This window comes from Arabidopsis thaliana, chromosome 5 (genome assembly GCF_000001735.4).
Source record: "Arabidopsis thaliana chromosome 5, partial sequence".
NCBI classification, from domain to species: Eukaryota; Viridiplantae; Streptophyta; class Magnoliopsida; order Brassicales; family Brassicaceae; genus Arabidopsis; species Arabidopsis thaliana.
The window spans coordinates 21695253-21720174 of NC_003076.8; the positions used below are offsets into that span (position 1 = coordinate 21695253).

Consider the following 24922-nt stretch of genomic DNA (forward strand, 5'->3'; position numbering starts at 1 on the left):
CAAAATGATCTGTTTATCGTAATCATGGAAGCGTATTACTATTGGTACAGTACAACTCATTACTATTGGATGAATATAAAAGAGTTCCAATAAAAAAAAACAGAGAAACTGAAATTTAACAATATGATGGCTTAGTAGTGGACCTTATGCTCTTACCAATTCTATGTTTGTCTACGATCATGTATTAGATTTGATTAATAACATTGAATAATATCGGAATGACATAAAATAAATGAACTTGTAGAGTGAAATAGGTTATATATTGATCCTGGATTTCGTTCTATAGCGATTAACTAGTAAAAAGTTAGTTTTAATAGAACTTTTCATAAGAGAGAAAAATTGAACAAAATAAATTATACTTACACTACAGTATCATTGGATTAATGAAATAAAAAGCTTTTTAAGTGTGCCTTCCACTTTCACGAGAAAACAAGTTTAGTAGTAGAAAATAGAAGTAGAATTAGTCTATTAAGGCGACCCACTTAGCAATAATCAATAAGCATGATGCATATGTGTTGTGTGGCCTTCTGTTAGTGGAATTGGAATCTTTAAAGTCTTTAAAACGATTAATTAAAAGAACAACTCATCAGATTCACTTCTCCATGATGGGTTGTTATTATTAGTTCTGACTTTATGAGAAATGGGTTAATTAATCTAGGATCAAAGAAAATATTATTAATTACTTTTTCTATTTTATAATATAAATATTTTGTTTTCGAATTCCTATGTAATTATATTCTATTGATTTATTATGTTATGACTATTTGTATTATGCAATTTTTTAATGATTTGATGATTTATTAAAATTAAATATTTTTAGTCTAAGTATTTTAATTAAAACATCTTAACAGAAAGGATTTGCCTAGTCTTATGGTGATTAGATCAAATAATATAAAATCTTTATTGTTTTCTTGACATTTTTTTTTTACATCCTTATAATTTTAATTCTCAAAAAGTGATGTTTATAAGTTTTTTTTTTGTTTTTTTGGGTGAAATGTTTATGATATTATTAAATTTACTAATAGCCGGTTACATGAAATTATACGTCGGATACTCGGATTAATAGTTATATATATATAGTCCCTGTACATTCGAGGAATTTTTGCGTTTTATGTTTTGCTAAAACTTGTATGTGCCAAAAAAAAAAACAGAAAATGTTTTGTTAAAAGTTAAAACCATGCTTTTATATAGTTTGATATGCAATAACTTATATCATACAAAAAAAAAAGTCTGAGACGAAAAAGATATCCTTACTGTACAAGTCATAGCATGCATATGATTCAATATATTTGATAAGATTCTGTTTTTTTTTTAAATACAAATATACTTTATCAAGTTGACCAAGTACTTTATCAAAAAAAAAAGAGTAATATTAGAAACTAACTATAGAATTGAAAAGAATCAAGTAACTAACCATTGTCAGTTTTTCTATGGATATATAACTATATGACGGCATAAGAAAATATAAAACTATCCTTGCAAGTTGAACAAAAAACAAGCTTATGTAGATATATTTAATGTTTTTAGCAAATCGCATGAAACATGTTAAAATAGCACGGTATTTATAAAAAAGATGACATTTTATAACGTACATTTTACACAAATAACATGTTATATAAACAAATATCGTTTCATTTGAAAAGTTGAACCAGGAACAAGCTTATACGAAGATAAAATAATAGATTTAAGAAAGTTTTAACATTTAAATCATGTTTTTAGAAGAAATTATATGTGATTTTAATAAATAATGTGTTATATGAAAAAGTAGCATGTTGGGAGAGAGAGATTTCTAGTTATCACGTGTAATTCGAAAAAGTAGCGTGGTATAAAAGAAAATAACATACAATTTAAAAAAAAACATAACGACGGAAATTCCAAGAAAGAATCAAAATCGAATAAAAAATGACAAATCTTCTGCAAATTGAAGGAGAGATGATCTATCAATATAAATAACGTTTGGGAGCCTACATTTATCGAAAAAGAGATCGGGTGGTTGTGATGGTGGAAGATGTGGTGGTTGTGGTGGTGGAAAAAAGAAAGATGAGATGATTCTAAGTGTTTTATATGATTTTGAAAAACAGCATGTAATATATATATATAAAATACGAAAATGGGTAGAAAGGTAATTGCAAGTGAAGAAAGAGAGTATGGTCTGACGCCATGGCTATTTTGTTAGTTATTTTACAATCCATAGTTATTTAGTGCATATTCTAAAATAAAAATAAAAAATTGATCAAGTAATTTAAAAAATGCTATTTTTTACCAATTTATGTTATTTTCCGTTAATGTTGTCCATGTTAAACATAACACCTTTAATTTTATTTTGTCCTTAAACGTGACATTTATATTGATGGAATCTCTATACTTTTAAGAGGAAAAAAATAAAAAAAATTGGAAAAGAGAATGGGGATGAGTAAATTGAAAATGATGTCATAAATAAAGTTTGTCGTGTCGATAGATGAGGTGGACAGATTCATAGGAATGGTCACATTTATGATGAAGTCGACATATTGGTTTCGTAGTTAGGCCACCTGCTCTTCTCTTCATAACTCTTAAGTTGCTTAAACCTATTTGGTCTTTATCGTCAACCGCTTGTCGGAGAATGTGTTAATTTTTATTAGCTCCGACCGCATCAAGTTAGTTAACCATGTTAGTTATGTTTGTATGATCGACAATGTGTATTTTGTTTTTTTAATAGTGTGGGAAGCATCTTTATATATGTCTTGCATATCTCTTTTCGAACTAATCCCTTTAACAATTTTATAACTTTTGATACAAATGACATAAAAAAAACATTCATCAACTACTTATGGATATTAACTAGTCACTTTATACATAGTGTTAGCTTCACCATTTGTTCTACCTACCTAACATTTAAATTACATGTGGTTGGTGGCAGAATTGATATATTGCTTCATTTTTTTTTTGTAAAAAATATATTTCATAATTCCTTTACTATAAACTATACACTGTTGCATGTAACAAAATATTTATACATTATTCAATTGTATGCGTATATTTTTGAAAGAGGTATAATTTAATAGAGAAACACTAAACATATATAGTCGTCAACTTTTTGGATGCATAGTTCGATTCGTTTATCAGTGTTGTGTGTTGTTACATATTTATTCGTTTTTGGTCCTCCTAGACATAGAATGACACTGATAAGAAGTCATTAAAATTATATAATATTAATAACTATTCAAAGGTATTTTGTTGTTGTCAAAAACAAAAACATTTGAAAGATTTCTTACCAAAAAATATGTTAATTCTTGAAAGGGTCAACATTTTGTTTTCCTCACTCCTATTAAATCCAAGTTCAAACCAAATTATATTTAAGTATTTAACTAATGTCGTAAGATTACTATTTGTTTTTTTTTAATGAGTAATTACGGTTGGCCGCCGCATATGGAAATTAGAAAACAAACTTGGTGCAGTTCAATTCAACAAATGATTCATCATCAATGGCGTCACGTTACGTGTCCACTGTCCAATGATTCAATTTCCATTACTAATTTTTAACACATATAACCAAAGCTTGACTATGAAACGTATCAAATTAGTAAACCAATCTCCGACTAATTAACTACTTTATATAATTATAGTTTAACCCCCAAAACTAATCAGATATTAAGACTAACCCCATCTATTAATTTTGACAGCTGTCTTAACAGCGGATTTGTGGAGGCTCGTAGAGGTTTTTTTTTTTTTTTTGTATTAAATTTAAAGTAGCCATCAAAGATTGTTTTCATCTATGGTGGTACACACTTTAAGTAGTTTTCTTGTGTCACATATTACACGTAACAATCAACTACCAAACCCCACATATATAAAAATCTAAAATTTATCCACTTATAATTTTTATTTATTTTTAATTATTATTTTAGTTGAATGCATTTAAAAATTTTCTTTTTATGAAACCGTTGGTTTTTTAATATTAATTTTTTTTACAGATATTCGAGATGGACGAAGATTATCTGACTAAAATATTAAGGCTTTGAGATTATTGGGTAAACTAAATTTATTGCTTATAACCAATAAGATGAATTAGTTACACGTTATTAACTTGAATTTTTCTAATCACAAATTGGAAGTTTGCTACTTACTTAGCTTAGTAGTTTAATCAATTCAAAGGTAATAATAGAGTCTAATGGTAACAATAGATTTTATATTTGAACATGAAGATTCTAAAAACTGACAAAATATTTTCATTTTCTTAAATTTCTTAAATTATACATATATATATATATAAATTTTTTATATAATGTGAGAAGATATGATAACCAATAAAATTTTGCTTTCATATTTTTATTGACAAAAACTCCAAATATGACGAAACCGCACGGTACAATTTTAATAGAAACAAATATATCTATATAATAATATCCGCAGTTGAATCGCATGTCTCCATTGGGAGCCTAATAACAACCCAACTAATAACATAATTATTTTAATACTTAGTTTACATATTAACATTTTTAAAAATTGTTGGCTTAAAATAAAATAAAAGATAAAATAATGAAAATGAAAGATTCTTTTTAAAAAAATGAAAAATCTCTCTTATCTAAAAAGCAAAACAAATTTTTTCTTTCTAAATCTGGACCCAAACCCCATATCTCTCCTCTATAAATATAAACGTCTCGTCTCTTAAAAAAATCGTATAAACTCTTATATACTTTCTCTAGCCGCCACATTTTAATAGAAATAAAAATATTTCTATAATAATATTTGTAGTTGAATCGCACGTCTCCATTCGAAACTTAATAACAACCCAATTAATAACAGAATTATTTTAATACTTAGTTTACATATTATTTCTTTTTTAAAATTACTGATTCAAAATAAAAAAAATAAAAAAAAAAATTTAAAAGAAGGAAAAATCTCTCTTATCTAAAAAAGCGAAACAAAATTTTCTCTCTCTTATAAAGCTGGACCAAACTCCATCTCTCTCCTCTATAAATATAAACGTCTCGCCTCCTGAGAAAAACGTATAAACTCTCACACTCTCCCTAGCCGCCACCTACCCTCCGCCGCCTCCTTTTCGCCGCCTGCTTCGCTCCGCCGCGCGCAGCGCTTTTAGTCTTTTTCTGAGACTGTTTCCGAAGAATCTCTCTGTTAGGATTTTGTTTGATTCTGGTCGTTATCCAGATCAGAGAAATCCGTGATCCTTTTTTCTCTCTCACTTTCTTCTCTGAAATAGGAAAAACAAAAAACAAATCTGATAATCGAAACTGATCACTCACTGCTGATTCCGTAACCTAAAAAATGTCGGCAGCTTCTTCTAGCTCCGTTCTTCACCTCCGAACCAACCAACAACTGTTATCACTCCGATCTCTCAAAAATTCCACCTCCGTTGCTTCTCAATTGGCCGTTACGTCTGGTGTTAGCCGTAGAAGATCGTGTACGGCGCGATGCTCTGTGAAGAAACCGGTGATTCCTGAGAGTCCTTTCCTAGGGACTCGTGTGCGGAGATCCGGATCCGAGACGCTTCAGTTCTGGAGATCAGATGGTCCTGGACGGTCTGCGAAGCTTCGAACGGTGGTTAAATCGTCATTTTCCGCTGTTCCGGAGAAGCCTCTTGGTCTTTATGATCCTTCCTATGATAAAGACTCTTGTGGTGTTGGTTTTGTAGCAGAGTTGTCCGGCGAGACCACCCGCAAAACGGTACTGTTTTGAATCTTCTCATGTGATGTGATCATTGACATATATGATTTGATTGATCGATGACATGTTGTTGATGATTTTAGGTGACTGATTCGTTGGAGATGTTGATACGGATGACTCATAGAGGTGCTTGTGGTTGTGAGAGCAACACTGGTGACGGCGCTGGGATTCTTGTTGGTCTGCCTCATGATTTCTATGCAGAGGTTTGTTTTGTTCTGTTATCTCCAGATTAATTTATTGTCCATGCAATAAGATTTCTGACAGGATCTGAACTTATGTAATGTTATTTTATTGTTTCTGGTTCTGTTGTTGTTAATTAAGTTTTAAAACTGTTGATGTTTTTGTCTATTAGGCTGCGACAGAGCTTGGCTTTGTACTTCCTTCTGCTGGAAATTATGCTGTTGGTATGTTCTTCTTGCCAACTGTTGAAAGCAGGAGAGAAGAAAGCAAGAATGTTTTCACTAAGGTTGCTGAATCACTTGGCCACTCGGTTCTTGGATGGAGATTAGTGCCTACCGATAATTCTGGACTGGGAAACTCCGCTTTGCAGACTGAACCGATTATTGCGCAAGTTTTCCTTACTCCTACAACTAAATCTAAAGCTGACTTTGAGCAACAGGTAATTGTTTTGCATTGAAAATTTATTCATGTATCATTAACACTGGGAGATGATGTTAATGATTACCTTTGTTTTTGATAGATGTATATCCTTAGAAGGGTTTCTATGGTTGCTATTCGAGCTGCGTTGAACCTTCAACATGGTGCGATGAAGGACTTCTACATCTGTTCGTTGTCTTCTAGGTATTTAGCTATTTCAATTAAGAATGACATGTTTGTCTCAAGTACTGAAAAGTTAACCTAACGAATTGTTTTTCGTGATTTAGGACTATCGTCTACAAAGGACAATTGAAGCCTGATCAACTAAAGGACTATTACTATGCGGATCTTGGGAGTGAAAGGTTTACGAGCTACATGGCCCTGGTAAATATTTTTTCTATTCACTATCTCTTTTTTTATGCTGACTCCATGCTCCACCAACAGCATGTGAACCAACGGGGTAACCAAGGAGATGCGAAGTTGAGGAATGACTTCTGAGGCCTCTTAAGTTCCTCCAAAACCTTGATAAGAATTTTAATTTGGATGCTGGTGAGTTGGTAACGTCAAGTGAGTCCAGAAACTCGTTGCCCTTGATATGTATGATAAGTTATCTTAGGCTAAATGATCACAATCTGGTGATTAAGACTAAAATTTTGTTGGTTAAGGTAGTTAACAATTCTGCAACATTAGAACTTGCCCCCAACTATATGCTGTTGAAGTTGTGTCTAAGACCAAGTGGTAAAGTTTTCAGTTGCATACATACACATTTTAATGTTTGATAACTAATGATTGACTATACTCGGTTACATGTTTAATGATTCAGGTTCATTCTCGGTTCTCTACCAATACATTTCCCAGCTGGGATCGTGCTCAGCCGATGCGTGTTTTGGGCCACAATGGGGAGATCAATACACTCAGGGGAAACGTGAACTGGTATGTTGTCAGAGATAGCTTACATTAAAGCTTTCATGTAATTTAAGTAACCTGTTTGGTGCCTTAGCATTTGTGTGATAAAAATGCCCTTTGGTATGCAAGTGCCTAAGAAGTTGAGTCTGCCTCATTTTCATTTTAATTACTGCGTTCTCTAGTGAATTTTGTTTTGATATTTCATCACAGGATGAGGGCACGTGAGGGTCTGCTCAAGTGCAATGAACTTGGATTATCAAAGAAAGAGTTGAAGAAGCTTCTACCTATTGTGGACGTTAGCTCTTCTGACTCAGGTAACTCTCAATCTCATTATATGCCCGTACGATGTGTTGAAGTTGAACTAACTGTAGATCACAACTTTGCCTATGATATTATGGACCTGTGACACGTTTCTATATTGTGTTGTTAACATTTTTAGGTGCTTTTGATGGTGTTCTTGAGCTTCTTGTCCGAGCTGGTAGAAGTCTTCCTGAAGCTGTTATGATGATGATCCCTGAAGCATGGCAAAATGACAAAAACATTGATCCAAGCAGGAAAGAGTTTTATGAATACTTATCTGCTCTAATGGAGCCATGGGATGGACCTGCCCTCATATCATGTAAATTATATCCTGAAGTTAACACACAACCATAACTTTATATTTTGTTTTTTAGATTGTAACTCTTTTATTGAATGTCTTGCAGTCACTGATGGTCGCTACTTGGGTGCCACATTGGACCGTAATGGACTTCGTCCTGGTAGGTTCTACATAACCCACAGTGGAAGGGTTATCATGGCTAGTGAAGTTGGGGTAGTGGATGTACCACCTGAAGATGTGATGAGGAAAGGAAGACTTAACCCGGGTATGATGCTTCTTGTCGATTTTGAGAAGCATATTGTTGTTGATGACGATGCCTTGAAGCAGCAGTATTCACTGGCAAGGCCTTATGGTGAGTGGCTTAAAAGGCAAAAGATTGAACTTAAAGACATCATTGAGTCAGTTCCGGAGGCTGAACGGATTGCTCCTTCAATTTCTGGGGTTGTACCGGTAAGCTGTCGCTAAAGAATTATTGTTCCCCTAATTCCTCTTCGTTACCTTTATTATGGTTAGTTAACCTTTTTCTTGGAAACTAAGGCCTCTAATGATGATGACTCAATGGAGAGCATGGGCATTCATGGTTTATTGTCTCCACTAAAAGCCTTTGGGTATGTTTGTTTCTTATACTTGCTAATGTATATTGATCTGTTATTCTTTGTTATTGGTCTCACGTTTCCTTTTGACATGTGCATGCAGCTACACAGTTGAGGCCTTGGAGATGTTGCTGCTTCCGATGGCTAAAGATGGCTCTGAAGCACTTGGTTCTATGGGAAATGATACCCCTCTAGCTGTAATGTCAAACAGAGAAAAATTATGCTTTGAGTACTTCAAGCAAATGTTTGCTCAAGTAACAAATCCTCCAATTGATCCTATTCGTGAGAAAATTGTTACATCAATGGAGTGCATGATCGGTCCAGAAGGCGATCTAACCGAAACAACTGAAGAGCAATGTCACCGTCTCTCCCTAAAAGGTCCTCTTTTGAAAATCGAAGAGATGGAAGCCATCAAGAAAATGAACTACAGAGGCTGGCGGACTAAAGTTCTGGATATAACTTATGCAAAAGAAAGAGGTACAAAAGGGTTAGAGGAGACTTTGGACCGAATTTGTGATGAAGCAAATGAAGCAATAAAGGAGGGCTACACATTACTGGTTTTGTCTGATCGAGGTAATTGACATCCTTAGAAACTCTTGACTCTAGGATCTGTTATTCATCTTTGATCAGTCTTTGCCATGTTCTTACTTTTTTTTTTTAATGTCTTCACTGTTTAGCTTTCTCTGCAACACGTGTTGCTGTGAGCTCCCTCATGGCTGTTGGTGCCGTTCATCACCACCTGGTTAAGACACTTGCGCGCACCCAAGTTGGTTTGGTAGTGGAATCTGCTGAACCACGTGAAGTGCATCATTTCTGCACACTTGTCGGATTTGGAGCAGATGCTATCTGCCCATATTTGGCTGTAGAGGCCGTTTATAGATTACAGGTTGATGGCAAAATACCACCCAAATCTAATGGGGAATTCCATTCCAAAGAAGAGTTGGTCAAGAAGTATTACAAGGCAAGTAACTATGGAATGATGAAGGTTCTTGCCAAAATGGGAATTTCTACTCTAGCCTCATACAAAGGTGCTCAGATATTTGAAGCTCTTGGGCTTTCATCTGAAGTAATTCAGAAATGTTTTGCCGGTACCCCAAGCCGAGTGGAAGGAGCAACATTTGAGATGCTTGCACGAGATGGACTTCAATTGCATGAGTTGGCCTTTCCAACCCGTGGCTATGCCCCAGGAAGTGCAGAAGCTTCAGCACTTACCAACCCTGGAAACTATCACTGGAGGAAAAATGGAGAGATTCATCTCAACGATCCTCTTGCAATAGCCAAATTACAAGAGGCAGCACGGACCAACAGTGTGGCCGCCTACAAGGAATACTCAAAGCGTATCAATGAATTGAACAAGCAAAGTAATTTGCGTGGGCTCATGAAGTTTAAAGACGCAGATGTGAAAATTCCACTAGATGAAGTCGAGCCTGCCAGTGAAATTGTTAAGCGGTTCTGCACTGGTGCCATGAGTTATGGATCAATTTCTCTGGAGGCGCATACAACCCTTGCAATGGCCATGAACAAGCTTGGAGGAAAGTCGAATACAGGTATATTTTTTTTCTCTATGAATTTTGCTGTTCCCTTTTCGTTCTCTTGTAAAGAATACTAAGACATCAGTTTATGATCTTCTTAAGGTGAGGGAGGGGAACTGCCATCCCGTATGGAGCCTCTTGCGGATGGTTCAAGGAACCCCAAAAGAAGTTCGATCAAACAAATTGCTAGTGGAAGATTTGGAGTTTCTAGCTACTATCTTACAAATGCTGATGAGCTGCAGATAAAGATGGCTCAGGTACCCTAAAATATAACTTGACATAATGTTCTCTTATTCTCATACCTTTTGCACATCTTTGGGTTTCTACTGTCTCAATGTTTTGTTTTTCATATCAGATAATGCTCTTTGCACAAAGTAGTTATAGGTGCCTTGCAAAAGTTTTGTGAATATTGCATCTAAATGCTGTTTCAAGTGTCTAACGTTTTTCTTGAATGCCATACAGGGTGCCAAACCTGGGGAAGGTGGGGAGCTACCAGGCCACAAGGTCATAGGAGACATTGCTATAACCAGAAATTCCACTGCTGGTGTAGGACTTATCAGTCCACCTCCTCATCATGATATCTACTCTATCGAGGATCTTGCCCAGCTAATTCACGATCTTAAGGTTCCTATTTATGCTCTCCCAACTCTTACTTTTTGAATTATTGTCCTTTGTCTAACATCCATTTCTTTTATCTCTTGTAGAATGCCAATCCTGGCGCACGTATTAGTGTTAAGCTTGTATCTGAAGCTGGTGTTGGAGTTATTGCTAGCGGTGTGGTGAAGGGGCATGCTGACCATGTTCTGATAGCAGGTCATGATGGAGGTACTGGTGCATCTCGCTGGACCGGTATTAAAAATGCTGGTCTTCCATGGGAACTGGGTCTAGCTGAGACACACCAAACTCTTGTTGCCAATGACCTTCGTGGCCGTACTGTTCTTCAGACAGATGGCCAGCTAAAAACTGGCAGAGACGTTGCAGTTGCTGCACTTCTTGGTGCAGAAGAATTTGGTTTTAGTACTGCACCCCTTATCACACTAGGGTGTATCATGATGAGAAAGTGCCACAAGAACACCTGCCCTGTGGGAATTGCTACCCAAGATCCAGTTCTCCGTGAAAAATTTGCTGGGGAGCCTGAACATGTTATTAACTTCTTCTTTATGCTTGCTGAGGAAGTTAGGGAGATCATGTCTGGACTTGGTTTTAGAACTGTAACTGAGATGATTGGTCGTGCGGATATGCTTGAACTTGATAGGGAAGTTGTCAAGAACAACGATAAGCTGGAGAACATTGACCTATCTCTTTTGCTCAGACCTGCTGCTGAGATTCGTCCTGGGGCTGCTCAGTACTGTGTTCAGAAACAAGATCATGGTTTAGACATGGCTTTGGATCAAGAGCTGATTGCATTGTCTAAATCTGCTCTGGAGAAATCTCTTCCGGTGTACATTGAAACTCCTATCTGCAACGTTAACCGTGCTGTTGGGACAATGCTGAGCCATGAGGTAACCAAACGTTACCACTTGACTGGGCTTCCAAAGGACACAATTCATATCAAGTTCACAGGAAGTGCTGGGCAGAGTCTTGGAGCTTTCTTGTGTCCTGGAATTATGCTAGAACTTGAAGGAGATAGCAATGACTATGTTGGAAAAGGGCTCTCTGGAGGTAAAGTTGTTGTTTACCCTCCAAAAGGAAGCAGCTTTGATCCAAAAGAAAATATCGTTATTGGTAATGTAGCACTTTACGGTGCCACTAGTGGTGAAGCATACTTCAATGGGATGGCTGCTGAAAGGTTCTCTGTTCGTAATTCTGGTGCTAAAGCTGTTGTGGAAGGTCTTGGTGATCATGGTTGTGAGTACATGACTGGTGGTACTGTTGTGGTGCTTGGAAAGACTGGTAGAAACTTTGCTGCTGGTATGAGTGGTGGTATTGCTTATGTCCTTGATGTGGACGGAAAGTTTAACACCAGATGCAACCTTGAACTGGTTGATTTGGATAAAGTTGAAGATGAGGAGGACAAAATGACGCTCAAAATGATGATCCAGCAACATCAAAGACACACCAACAGCCAACTTGCTCAAGAAGTTCTTGCAGACTTTGAGAATTTGCTGCCCAAGTTTATCAAGGTTTTCCCAAGAGATTACAAACGTGTTTTATCAGCCATGAAACACGAAGAGGTCTCCAAGCAAGCAATCGAGCGGGCTTCTGAGGAAGCTGACGAGACTGAAGAGAAAGAACTCGAGGAGAAAGATGCATTTGCAGAACTGAAGAACATGGCAGCTGCTTCGTCAAAAGAGGAGATGTCAGGAAACGGAGTGGCAGCTGAAGCTAGACCTTCTAAGGTAGATAATGCTGTTAAAAACGGTGGTTTCATTGCTTATGAGCGTGAGGGAGTTAAGTACAGGGATCCCAATGTTCGTCTTAATGACTGGAACGAAGTCATGGAGGAATCAAAACCTGGACCACTCCTTACAACTCAGTCAGCTCGTTGCATGGATTGTGGAACTCCATTCTGCCACCAGGTATACATCCTCAGATAAAATGCCTTTTTTCTTTCCAAGTATTCTTCTTGCAGCTTGTCAAAGACTGGTTTTGTTGTTTATATGTCAAGGAAAAATTGCAACTAGGTGTTTCATGAATGAAATCCTTAACATTTTTGTTTTTGAAAATTTACAGGAGAACTCTGGGTGTCCTCTCGGTAATAAGATCCCTGAATTCAATGAACTTGTCTACCAGAACAGATGGCAAGAAGCCTTGAATCGTCTACTTGAGACAAACAACTTTCCAGAATTTACTGGGCGAGTATGCCCTGCACCATGTGAAGGTTCTTGTGTTCTTGGAATAATTGAGAACCCTGTTTCTATCAAAAGCATTGAATGTGCTATTATCGATAAAGCCTTTGAGGAAGGGTGGATGGTACCAAGGCCTCCTCTCAAGAGAACAGGGTATACTTTCTAAGTCTATTCCATATTATCTTATCTTCCACTGTTGTGAGGCTCACATACATCTTGTCTTCCACTGTTGTGAGTTTACATTTGGCTGATTTATATGCTTCTGCTGCTTGTGTGGTTTGCAGGAAAAAGGTTGCTATTATCGGAAGTGGACCGGCTGGGTTAGCTGCGGCTGACCAGCTGAACAAAATGGGCCATTTAGTAACCGTGTATGAGCGCTCGGACAGAATTGGTGGGCTGATGATGTATGGAGTACCAAACATGAAGACTGACAAAATTGACGTCGTTCAACGGCGGGTTGATCTTATGACCAAAGAAGGTATCAACTTTGTGGTCAATGCCAATATTGGAAAGGACCCATCTTACTCCCTTGATGGACTTAAGGAAGAGAATGATGCAATCGTTCTTGCTGTTGGTTCCACAAAACCAAGGTAATATTTTGTTTCAAACAATGCTGAATTCCTATTTATGTTACCAGACGTTCAAATGGATTATGGTGAACTAACCGAGACATTATTGGGGTAATTTTGCAGAGATCTTCCAGTGCCTGGTCGTGATCTATCTGGTGTTCACTTTGCCATGGAGTTTCTTCATGCAAACACCAAAAGTTTACTTGACAGCAATCATGAGGATGGCAATTACATTTCTGCAAAAGGGAAAAAGGTTGTTGTTATTGGTGGAGGTGATACCGGCACAGATTGCATCGGAACATCTATCCGCCATGGATGTACCAACATTGTAAACCTAGAACTTCTTCCTCAGCCACCCTCAACAAGAGCTCCTGGAAACCCTTGGCCACAGGTTTGTTTCAGATCTTCTACACTCAATCCTTTTAGCAACTTCTTCAAGATTTTTGCATCCATTGGATTAAAAAGAGTTGTGAGCAAGGTTGGATATTGTTGATTTTAATGAGCTTCCGTGTGAATACAGTGGCCTCGTGTATTCCGTATTGACTACGGACATCAAGAAGCTACCACCAAATTCGGAAAAGACCCTAGGACCTATGAGGTCTTAACGAAGAGGTTCATAGGAGATGACAATGGAAACGTGAAGGGGCTTGAACTTGTGCGTGTGAGTTGGGAGAAGGATGAAACCGGGAGGTTCCAGTTCAAGGAGATCGAAGGCTCTGAGGAAATCATTGAAGCAGACCTCGTTTTCTTGGCCATGGGTTTCCTTGGACCTGAGCCAGTAAGTGATTCCCGTTGTGTACCCTCTTCTTATATATTGTGGGTCTTGTGGCAATGATTTAAAACCAATTGCTTGTTTTTGTTTTTACAGACACTTGCTGAGAAGCTAGGTCTCGAATGTGACAACAGGTCAAACTTTAAGGCCGAGTATGGCCGGTTTTCCACAACCGTGGAAGGTGTTTTCGCAGCAGGTGATTGTCGGAGAGGCCAGTCTTTGGTTGTCTGGGCTATCTCAGAAGGACGTCAAGCTGCAGATCAGGTAGACAAATTCCTCACCAAAACGGATGATGACGAAGACGCCAAGCTACAACAAGACCTTAACCAGATGAAACACAACACTATCACAAACTGAGGTAAAAGAAAGCCTTACTCATCTGAAGCAAAAGTCGAGAGAGAAAGACAACTGATGTTACTCTTTTAGAGGACACACAGGCGTAAAGGACCGACTTATGGCAGAGATGAAGGAAGAGAGTTGCAGAGGAAAAGTACCGAACTTGATGATTTAGTAGAGAGAAGTAAAAGTTTAGGTTTGTTTTTGTTTATTATCGTCCATAAAGTAATAATGATTCATAAGTACATTCTCTTTGTAGGATTTCAGTAGCTTTCTTTTGTTAAAGCTTTCTGAAATTGAAAGCCTTTTGTTTTTTCTCTATGGCTGTTTCTAAGTTTGAATTTTAAGGAATTGTAATGCAGTTCCTGCTTCTTGTTTTTGCCCTCTTTGTGTTCTTTCATATTATTTATGGTGGTGTAAACTGTAAACAATGTTAGGAATCATAAGACTTGCTCAGTAAAATAGTGAAAAAAATGATCTTCAATTACACAGTGAAGATTGAGGTATGTAAAACCGGTATGTAGTTTGTCTCCAACAAATTTCTTCATTTTTTCTCGGTCCCAACCAGTTGGTAGATGAAAAGCGGTCCAATTAACAAACGGATTCGTCAGTTGTCTCTCGTCGCAACCATTCAATCCTACGTGTAATTCCTCAGTTGTCTCTGGTCTTCAACAAAAGACAAGCCCACAAAGAGAAAACAAAAAAAAAGTAAAGAAAAAGAAAATTGTGAAGCGGTGAAAACAAGAGTTCCAAAAAGGTGGCTCCTTTTTGTTTCTGGAGATGCGTTATTGTGACCCTTCTTTGAAATTTAGGGTTCATTTTCTCAGATTTCGAGTTCGTTGTGTTTGAATCTCTATTGGGTTTACTTTCTTATTCGATTTGGGGGAAATGGCTGATTGGTATCAGCTTGCACAGTCTATAATCTTTGGTTTGATCTTCGCTTACCTTCTCGCTAAGCTAATCTCTATCCTCCTCGCTTTTAAAGACGAGAATCTCTCACTCACTCGTAACCACACGACTCAATCGGAGTATGAGAACTTGCGAAAGGTCGAAACTTTAACTGGGATTAGCGGCGAGACTGATTCTCTTATAGCTGAGCAAGGTAGCTTGAGAGGTGATGAAGATGAATCAGATGATGATGATTGGGAAGGTGTCGAAAGTACAGAACTTGATGAGGCATTTAGTGCTGCTACGGCTTTTGTTGCTGCTGCTGCATCGGATAGGCTTTCGCAGAAAGTTTCTAATGAGTTGCAACTTCAGCTTTATGGATTGTATAAAATTGCTACTGAAGGACCTTGTACTGCTCCTCAACCATCAGCTCTTAAAATGACTGCTCGTGCCAAGTGGTTTGTCTAACACTCTTATTGATTCTCTGATTCAAATGTTTGGGACTGTGAAAGATGATTGCTTGATCATGTTTACTTGTGATGTACTGATGTTTCTTGATCATGGATGTATATTATTTTGATTTCACCAAGTTCGTATCTTTCATTGCTAATGTATGGAAAGGATTGCTTTTGTTGGTGTATTGATTAGTGATCTGATTCAAATCTTATGACTGTGAAGATTGTTACTTAATCATGTTTACTTGTGATGTACTGATTATTCTTCATCCTGGATGTATCTTGCTTTGTGTGAGTACCGAAAGGATTTGCTTTTGTTGTTTTGTTGATTGGTAACTTAGGGATGCATTTTGATCGACTGAGATTTGTTATGATCTTTTTTGTTCTAGGCAAGCATGGCAGAAATTGGGTGCTATGCCTCCTGAGGAAGCGATGGAGAAGTATATCGACCTTGTTACTCAGCTTTACCCAGCTTGGGTTGAAGGTGGCTCGGTTAGTTGTCTTCTTACCTGCTTCTGTTATTCCCATTTCTTTGGACTGTTTATGGATGGTCTGTTTTCGTTCTTAAATCTGTCTTTATTTCTTGGCTTGTTTGCTTCGTTGCGGACTATTAGAAACGAAGAAATCGGAGTGGTGAGGCTGCAGGCCCCATGGGACCGGTTTTTAGCTCATTGGTGTACGAAGAGGAATCTGACAATGAGTTGTAAGGTTCCTAAGCAATTAGTTACAGATTCATCTATGAACTTTTGGTTTTCTTTTCTCAGTTTCTCTATATGACTAGCTGACTAGATCAGAGAAGGAATGTATATATCATAATACTCACCTTAGGTAGATCAAAGAATCATGTGTTAGTTTAAATCATAGTAGAAGCTCTGTTCATTCTTGCGTTCTTACTCCATGTTCCAGGAAGATTGACGCCATACACGCCTTTGCTAGAGAAGGAGAAGTCGAGAATCTATTGAAATGCATAGAAAATGGCATACCCGTAAATGCAAGAGGTTAGTAGTCTTGTATCATTTTCACAGAATGTTCGGATCTGGTTTGGAAACTTAACAGTTTCTCCATCTTGGAAATGTCAGATAGTGAAGGTCGAACACCACTGCATTGGGCTATAGACCGTGGCCATCTTAACGTTGCTGAAGCTCTGGTTGATAAGAACGCAGATGTGAATGCTAAAGTAAATAAATAACCAAAACCCCCTAAACTAATTCTTTCTCTCAATTACAGACTTTTATGTTTTTGTCGCTGACAAACTTTGTGCAGGACAATGAAGGCCAAACCTCTCTACACTATGCTGTTGTGTGCGAAAGAGAAGCACTCGCCGAGTTTCTGGTGAAGCAGAAAGCTGATACAACCATTAAAGACGAAGACGGAAACTCGCCTCTTGATCTCTGTGAATCAGAATGGTCTTGGATGCGAGAGAAGAAGGATTCCAATTAGTGTTTTTTAAGTCTTTAAAATTGTGTGTCAAAGCTAGATGCTTGTGTTTTTCTTACATTTCCTCTGAGCCTCTTTGCTTCCTCTTAAGCTTATGTTTTAACATACAACAACACAAGTTACATATGATATAGTAGCTCTAGTTTTTATTGGTTACTATATTGAACCCAGAGAGATCATCATCATCAATCATCATAACTCAATAATAGTTTTTTTTTTGTTAGTATAATGTTTCTCTCTTTCGTTCGTGACCCTTTCATGTTTTTTCAGCCATCTGAATCATTATTATCATACCTGTAAAACAATTTTGTTGATTACTTGTAAAATTTATAAGTATTTTAAATATGATACAAATTGTACCTTCGGAATAAGAAAAGAAAAAAAATCTTCTTCTTCGCATCTCGCTGTAAAACAATCCGGACCGTTGATTAATTAACGATGAGAATATATAAGGTGGGGTTCAGATAAGGACCACCCAACACGCGATGTACGACATAATCACTCCAGATTATATCAATTCTTTAATCAGAAATATATTTTTAGTGTGCAAAAATCATAAAGAAAAATATTTTCCCTTTTTATATATATATTGGGTAATTCAGATTTTTTTCTATTTATGTTTTTATTTGAAAAAAATAAGATACACTGAACAAACAATTATGATTGGAAACAAATTTTCATATTTAGAAGATTTATACAACTTTTTTTTAATTGGGTAATTTTAAAAGATATTTTCCTATATATAGTTTTTATAAAAATATTAGGATACACTGAACAAAACCTAAATATACAATTGAGTACAAATATATATAAGTTTGGAAAACAATTTCAAAATTAATAGATTTACATAATTTGTGTTCAAAACAGTTTTTTTATTTGTTTATATAAATATTTGGTTAAAAGTTTAATAATAAAATTTAAAGTCCATCTTCACATCCGATTCTTCTCTTCTCTTCTCTCTCTCTCTTCCCTTTTTCGCTGGAACTGATTTTTTTCTTCTCTCTCTCTCTCTCTCTTCCTTCTGGGCTTCTAGGGTTTGTCCTCTCCAGTCCCCGATTTCCGCTTTATCCGATCGGCCGCCGCCGAGATTCTAGGTTACCCTTCTTCACTTCATCTATTCAACTTTCTCCCTAAGATCCATCTTCAGATTCATCACTTCCCAATTCGCTTTTTTTTTTTCCTGATTCGATCTCGATTCGTTCAATCATCCATTTCCAACTTTAGTTTCGATTTGTTCACTGTTTTATGATTTGAACTCGTTCGTAATCTGAGATTTGCTTTTCGATTTTTTAGTTAGATTCATTTGTTCTATTAACTTGTTGATTTGGTCATCTTAGTAACTAGTTTGATTTCGTGTTTTATATTCGATTTCGTGCTCGGATCTGTTGTTCTGGCTGTTATAGTTGAATCTGACAGTGTTTTTAAGCGTCAATGGCTCGTGCTTTGATCTCTTATTGCTATTACATGGTTTTTTCGATTCATAGTGATTTAGTAGTCTTTCACCTTTATGGCTTTTTGGATCGTTGACGAGTTTCTTCATGTTGTTGGCTTAATTTACTGATTCTGTCTTACTTCTTCTTTATTTTCAGTTTTGCTGAATCTGTTTGTTTCTGTTGCAGATAAACCTATGGCAATGGAGGTTACGCAGTTGCTCATTAATGCTCAGTCGATTGATGGAACTGTACGTAAGCACGCGGAAGAAAGTCTTAAGCAGTTTCAGGAGCAAAACCTTGCGGGTTTCTTGTTGTCGCTTGCTGGAGAGCTTGCGAATGATGAGAAGCCAGTAGATAGCAGGAAATTAGCTGGTTTAGTCCTTAAAAATGCTCTTGATGCTAAGGAACAACACAGGAAGTATGAGCTTGTTCAGAGATGGTTGGCTCTAGACATGTCAACAAAGTCGCAGATCAGAGCTTTCTTGTTGAAGACACTGTCGGCACCTGTGCCTGATGTTCGTTCGACTGCATCTCAGGTCATTGCTAAGGTTGCAGGTATTGAGTTACCACAGAAGCAGTGGCCTGAGCTCATAGTGTCTCTTCTCTCAAATATTCACCAGTTACCTGCTCATGTCAAGCAAGCCACTTTGGAGACTCTTGGATACCTATGTGAAGAAGTGTCACCTGATGTTGTTGAACAGGAGCATGTAAATAAGATACTCACAGCTGTTGTTCAGGGTATGAATGCTGCTGAAGGTAATACTGATGTTAGACTTGCTGCAACCCGTGCTTTATACATGGCTCTCGGATTCGCCCAAGCAAATTTCAACAACGACATGGAGCGTGATTATATCATGAGAGTTGTGTGTGAAGCAACCCTGTCCCCTGAGGTGAAAATTAGGCAGGCAGCTTTTGAGTGTTTGGTATCTATCGCTTCCACATACTATGAGAAGTTGGCGCATTACATGCAAGATATATTCAACATCACAGCTAAGGCTGTAAGAGAAGATGACGAGTCTGTTGCTCTACAGGCAATTGAGTTCTGGAGTTCTATTTGTGACGAAGAGATTGACATCTTAGAAGAATATGGTGGTGAGTTCGCTGGGGATTCTGATGTTCCATGCTTTTATTTTACTAAGCAGGCTCTCCCTGGTCTTGTGCCTCTACTGCTGGAGACTCTTCTGAAGCAAGAAGAAGATCAAGATTTGGATGAAGGGGCTTGGAATATTGCAATGGCAGGTGGGACATGCCTCGGTTTGGTTGCTAGGGCAGTTGGAGATGACATTGTTCCACATGTCATGCCGTTTATTGAAGAGAAAATATCAAAGCCTGATTGGAGAGAGCGAGAAGCTGCAACTTATGCTTTTGGTTCCATTTTGGAAGGCCCTTCTGCCGATAAGTTGATGGCAATTGTTAACGCAGCGTTAACATTTATGCTCAATGCTCTAACAAATGACCCAAGCAACCATGTGAAAGACACAACCGCATGGACCCTTGGTCGGATATTTGAGTTCCTTCATGGTTCAACAATCGAGACACCTATTATTAATCAGGCAAACTGCCAGCAGATAATCACAGTACTCATCCAGAGCATGAATGATGCGCCTAATGTTGCCGAGAAGGCTTGTGGGGCTCTGTACTTCCTTGCTCAAGGCTATGAGGATATCGGTCCCAGTTCTCCGTTAACACCCTTCTTCCAGGAAATTATTAAGTCACTTTTAGCTGTTGCACACAGAGAGGATGCAACTGAATCACGCTTGCGGACTGCAGCATATGAGGCATTGAATGAAGTTGTCAGGTGTTCAACTGATGAAACGTCTACCATGGTTCTGCAATTAGTACCAGTGATAATGATGGAGCTTCACAATACTTTGGAAGGGGAAAAGCTTTCATTGGATGAGAGGGAGAAACAAAACGAGTTGCAGGGACTTCTATGTGGATGCTTGCAGGTCATCATACAGAAATTAGGATCTGAACCAACCAAGTCTAAGTTCATGGAGTATGCAGACCAAATGATGGGACTTTTCCTGAGGGTGTTTGGTTGTAGAAGTGCAACTGCACATGAGGAAGCCATGCTTGCCATTGGTGCTCTTGCTTATGCAGCAGGTCCCAATTTTGCCAAATACATGCCTGAGTTTTATAAGTACTTGGAGATGGGTCTTCAAAACTTTGAAGAATACCAAGTGTGTGCTGTTACTGTTGGTGTTGTTGGGGATGTCTGCAGAGCATTGGAGGACAAGATTTTACCTTATTGCGATGGGATTATGACACAGCTTCTGAAAGATTTGTCGAGCAACCAATTGCACCGATCAGTGAAGCCACCGATATTCTCCTGTTTTGGTGACATAGCACTTGCTATCGGTGAGGATTTTGATAAGTACTGGAGGTATTCAATGCCGATGCTTCAGAGTGCCGCAGAGTTATCTGCTCACTCGGCTGGAGCTGATGATGAAATGACGGAGTACACAAACTCATTGAGAAACGGAATCCTTGAGGCTTATTCAGGCATATTTCAAGGTTTCAAGAACTCCGCCAAAACCCAGCTCCTGATTCCTTTCGCACCCCATATCCTCCAGTTTTTGGACAGTATATACATGGAGAAAGACATGTAAGTTTGGTTACGACCCAACTGAATTTCTATTATGTCATAGCAGTTGTTTAATTTTGTGGTAAAATTGCCTTGGGACAGGGACGAGGTGGTGATGAAGACAGCGATTGGGGTCTTAGGAGATTTAGCAGATACACTAGGGAGTCATGTGGGTGGTTTGATACAACAGTCAGTGTCAAGTAAAGAGTTCTTAAACGAATGTTTGTCTTCTGAAGACCACACAATTAAAGAAGCAGCCGAATGGGCGAAGCATGCCATAACCCGTGCCATATCTGTTTGAAGGCTCTTCTTTTGCCTATAAGAAAGAAAATTCCTTTTGCTTTTTAGTAAAGTCTGCATGCATCTCTGGGTGGGTTGAGTCGGTCGGGGGGAGGGGTAGAGCTGCAACATCCGAGTCACATCAGCATCATCAGCATCAGTTTCATTTGCATCATCAGCATAACTGGGGTCAGTCAGGGAATCGTTGAGTCGTGGATGTGGGGAATGATGAGTTTTGGGGTAAATAATGAAACTGGAAGAGTCACGGGTGAAAGTTTCCCGGGTAAGGTTAAATCCCCGGGAGTAGAAAGAGGAGGAAGTGAGTCATGGTCGTTTTCTGGTGGGTTTTGGGACAAAGTTATACCAAAAAAAAAAAGGTTTCATGGAACATCTCATAATACATTCTTGTTTTTTCTTTTCTCTCATATGTTCTTCAACCCCTTGAGGAGGGAGAGGTCTCAGGTTTTTATCAAGTGGGGGCATTATTAGAGGACAATCCCTTGATTTTTTCTTTTGTTTTCTTTTATTATTTGGTTAGTTGCAGTCTTTGCATCATCATTTTGTCTTTTGGGGGGGTTTGTATGTTTGATTAAAAGCATTATTCACATTTTTATTTTTATATAAAGAAGTTTCACATGTCTGTCTATCTTCTCTTTGCTATGATGCAGTTTAGGGGGTTTTGCATATATACTTGTGTTTTGTTTGCAATCAAGTTTCAAATGTCACATACAGGAACATTTTTATTATATGGTGTCATGTCTTAGGGTCTTAAAGAGGTCCACATCTATTCATTTTACTATGGAACTGTTTACAATCGTTTAGAATCCATTATTTGATTTGGCTCGAACTATATGGGAAAGGGCACATGTTAATAGGAGAAAACGTCCTGCCTTACTCTGCTTCCAAAGAGTCAAGTTAAGAGATCGAAGAACATTTCACATTCACGCTGTTTATGGAAACCTCAATTTTGATTGTATGTGTTGCTTTTTTTTGGTTTTCCAAACGCCAAATGCAACTGATACCGAACCTATATTTTGAAAAATGTTTTCATGTGTATTTGAAACATTCTAGACCATTCAAGTTATGGTTTAAATTAGTTTCTCTCGGTTCTATGTATTAGTCCCAAACCATGTTTCTGACGTCTCGAGAATTTTTCTCTTGAACTAAATATATAATGTCATAATTCATTCGACATATCTTTTTCGAATTGATGATTTAGGCGAGAGAAACGTTGGTTCTGTTGGTATTTTTTTTTTTTTCATTGTGATGACATACCCATTTAAATCTCACTCAAATGGACAATAAAACACATAAAAGATAGATGATGGCTAAACATCCAAGAGAAATAGGACACGCCACTCTGAATTGAAATTGGGAGTTGAAAAAGAATGGTGGTAATACGAAGTGGGCCTTTTTTATTGTCAAAGGACTTGTCCAAGCACACCCACATATATCACATACACTGATACACACACAAAAAAAAAAAACATTTTTGTCGTCCGCGACGATTTTTTTCATATTCAAATAATTTCATTACGGCGTTAATACTTTATTTTGCGACTTTAAACTTTACCTTTAGTCTTTAAATGCAATACTGAAATAGCACCGAAAGATATATGAGCGTCGTCAGCTGAAACTGCCAAAAAAAGGAGAAAATCTTACGATCCAAGTTATTAGTCAAAAGAAACATAATTATTGATTAAAGCATGAACTTCTTGCGACAAAAAATAACTCCAATTTTTCTTTCAATAGCTATTATCTAACACATTTTACCTTAAGGTTACGGATCAATACATTTTTAAAAATAATAATGATTAGTAAATACTTTCTTAGAAGATGAACGCCATTAAAGAAAACTCTGAAAAAAAAAAAAAAACGGATGTTTTTTAAGAAAATTAATTCGTTTAGTAGGACAACGAAAACCTAATATATAAGCTAATTTAATGGATAAAAACTAGAACTTTGGTTCAAACTACATTTATAGATCTAACTATGCGTTCTCATTGCCTGATGGCTTTCATTTTTTGATGTTGTTCCTTCTAATGTTGATACGCTCTTAAGCGATGATGTTATTGGGTATGTGCGCCTAAGGCAAGTAAGTTTGTAATTTTTCTTATAATTTTTAGTCTCCCGTCTTCTACAGAAAAAAAAACTACACTTATGAGATGAATTGTATATTAAAAATTTAAAACGAAGGAAATATTTAAGAAAAGTAGTGAAATTATTAGTTGTGGGTGTCTCGTGATTTATTATTCGCGTTGTAAACTATGTTAGTATTGAAATTGTGTTTTTGTTCTCTTTTTTTTTTAACTAATAGACGTACGTTTTTTTTTTGTCAAAGACTAATAGATGTACGTTTCGTCGTCTTTCTGTGTAGTTGACATTGGACAACAGAAGTTAAGACTTAAGACACGTACGTTGTTGCCCAATAAAACATTGCTAATTTAGTGGCTCATTGGTTTCTTATTCATCACTCCTTTTAAACGCAACATATAATTGCCGACACATTGATTATTTCCCTACTCACGAACTTTCCCTTTTTTTTTTTTTTTTTTGTGAAGTCATGCATAGTCTTCGGACAGAAGAGCTGCACGTACATGTGTTAACTGTTAAGTGAATAATGTTTTAGATAGTACAACGATTCTACTTAAGCAGTTTAGCTGGTTTAATGTACGTGTAGTCTATATTAGTTTTTATCATATTCAGATGCTGAAAAAGAATCTGTTTCATTTTATTTTTTATAGAAAACTGCAGATATTTACTTGGAGGTTGTGAGAAAACATTTTAAGATGGAAATAATTAACCAGTTAAGAAAGTTGAAGTGCGAAACCATTTTTTTATATGAAAGGATCTATAGAGGGGATTTATAAAGTCTTCTAATCTAAAATATATGGGTTATGGTGCAATACACACACACATATATATAAGTATAACCATTCATATGGTGACTTTTTGGGGGTAAAAGTTCTTTAGTTTTTGGGATTTAGTAGAATTATGGATTTTAGGTCAAAACACATAATGTTATGAGGAACGATGTTTATTAATTGTAAAATAAGATTTTGGGGGATAGTGGTCTCTCACTATAATAATGGGTCACTTAAAAAGATGCACTTCTCTGATACATTTTGCAGGCCACTCGCTATGTCTGTCTCAATCCTAGTTGACTTCTTATAAAGTTGTGAAGGCCGAAATGGAAGGATTAGTTCCACTATTTCTCTTTATTTGTATCAAATTATTTAGTGTTTGGTACCACGGATTTTAAAATCTGCCCTAACCATCTTTTGACTTCCTAATTACTTACGTTATTCCCCTGTCTAGGAGTTGCCTACCATGTTGGTTTATGTGATCGAAGTTTACTGAACTTAGTCTATCTATTTTGATCCCTGTAAAATTTACATTGACCGCAAGGAAAATGTTTTGATTCCACATTTAAACTTTAATTTACTAGTACTGATCTTTGTTCTAATATGTCAACTGTACATGGTGT

The 24922-nt window shown here is 37.0% G+C and overlaps 3 protein-coding genes across 5 annotated transcripts; all 3 read left to right on the forward strand.

The window, feature by feature from the left end:
• Window positions 1-4934: 4934 nt before the first annotated feature.
• On the forward strand, window positions 4935-15044 carry GLT1 (NADH-dependent glutamate synthase 1). Of its 3 annotated transcripts, none has more exons than NM_001203601.1 (21): window positions 4950-5664; window positions 5748-5867; window positions 6017-6283; window positions 6365-6465; window positions 6549-6645; window positions 7085-7194; window positions 7378-7481; window positions 7607-7786; window positions 7872-8215; window positions 8303-8373; window positions 8462-8931; window positions 9036-9905; window positions 9993-10147; window positions 10353-10514; window positions 10595-12409; window positions 12564-12832; window positions 12964-13269; window positions 13372-13639; window positions 13769-14026; window positions 14117-14378; window positions 14447-14484. In NM_001203601.1, exons 1-20 carry the CDS (start codon window positions 5266-5268, stop codon window positions 14375-14377), a joined length of 6627 nt encoding a protein of 2208 aa, NP_001190530.1. In that variant the 5' UTR covers window positions 4950-5265; the 3' UTR covers window position 14378; window positions 14447-14484. The 3 variants fall into 3 exon arrangements, with proteins under 3 accessions (NP_200158.2, NP_001190530.1, NP_001190529.1); NM_001203600.1 differs by having other exon boundaries at window positions 14458-14484; NM_124725.5 differs by having other exon boundaries at window positions 4935-5664; window positions 14117-15044.
• Window positions 14918-17362, forward strand: ACBP1 (acyl-CoA binding protein 1). The gene is made up of 6 exons (NM_124726.4): window positions 14918-15702; window positions 16089-16191; window positions 16314-16402; window positions 16606-16697; window positions 16779-16876; window positions 16963-17362. The coding sequence occupies exons 1-6, from the start codon at window positions 15245-15247 to the stop codon at window positions 17137-17139; spliced, it is 1017 nt and encodes a 338-aa protein (NP_200159.1). The 5' UTR covers window positions 14918-15244; the 3' UTR covers window positions 17140-17362.
• Window positions 17363-17992: 630 nt separating this feature from the next.
• AT5G53480 (ARM repeat superfamily protein) lies at window positions 17993-22626 on the forward strand. Its single transcript, NM_124727.3, has 3 exons — window positions 17993-18230; window positions 18756-21177; window positions 21259-22626. Exons 2-3 carry the CDS (start codon window positions 18764-18766, stop codon window positions 21455-21457), a joined length of 2613 nt encoding a protein of 870 aa, NP_200160.1. The 5' UTR covers window positions 17993-18230; window positions 18756-18763; the 3' UTR covers window positions 21458-22626.
• Window positions 22627-24922: the final 2296 nt, after the last annotated feature.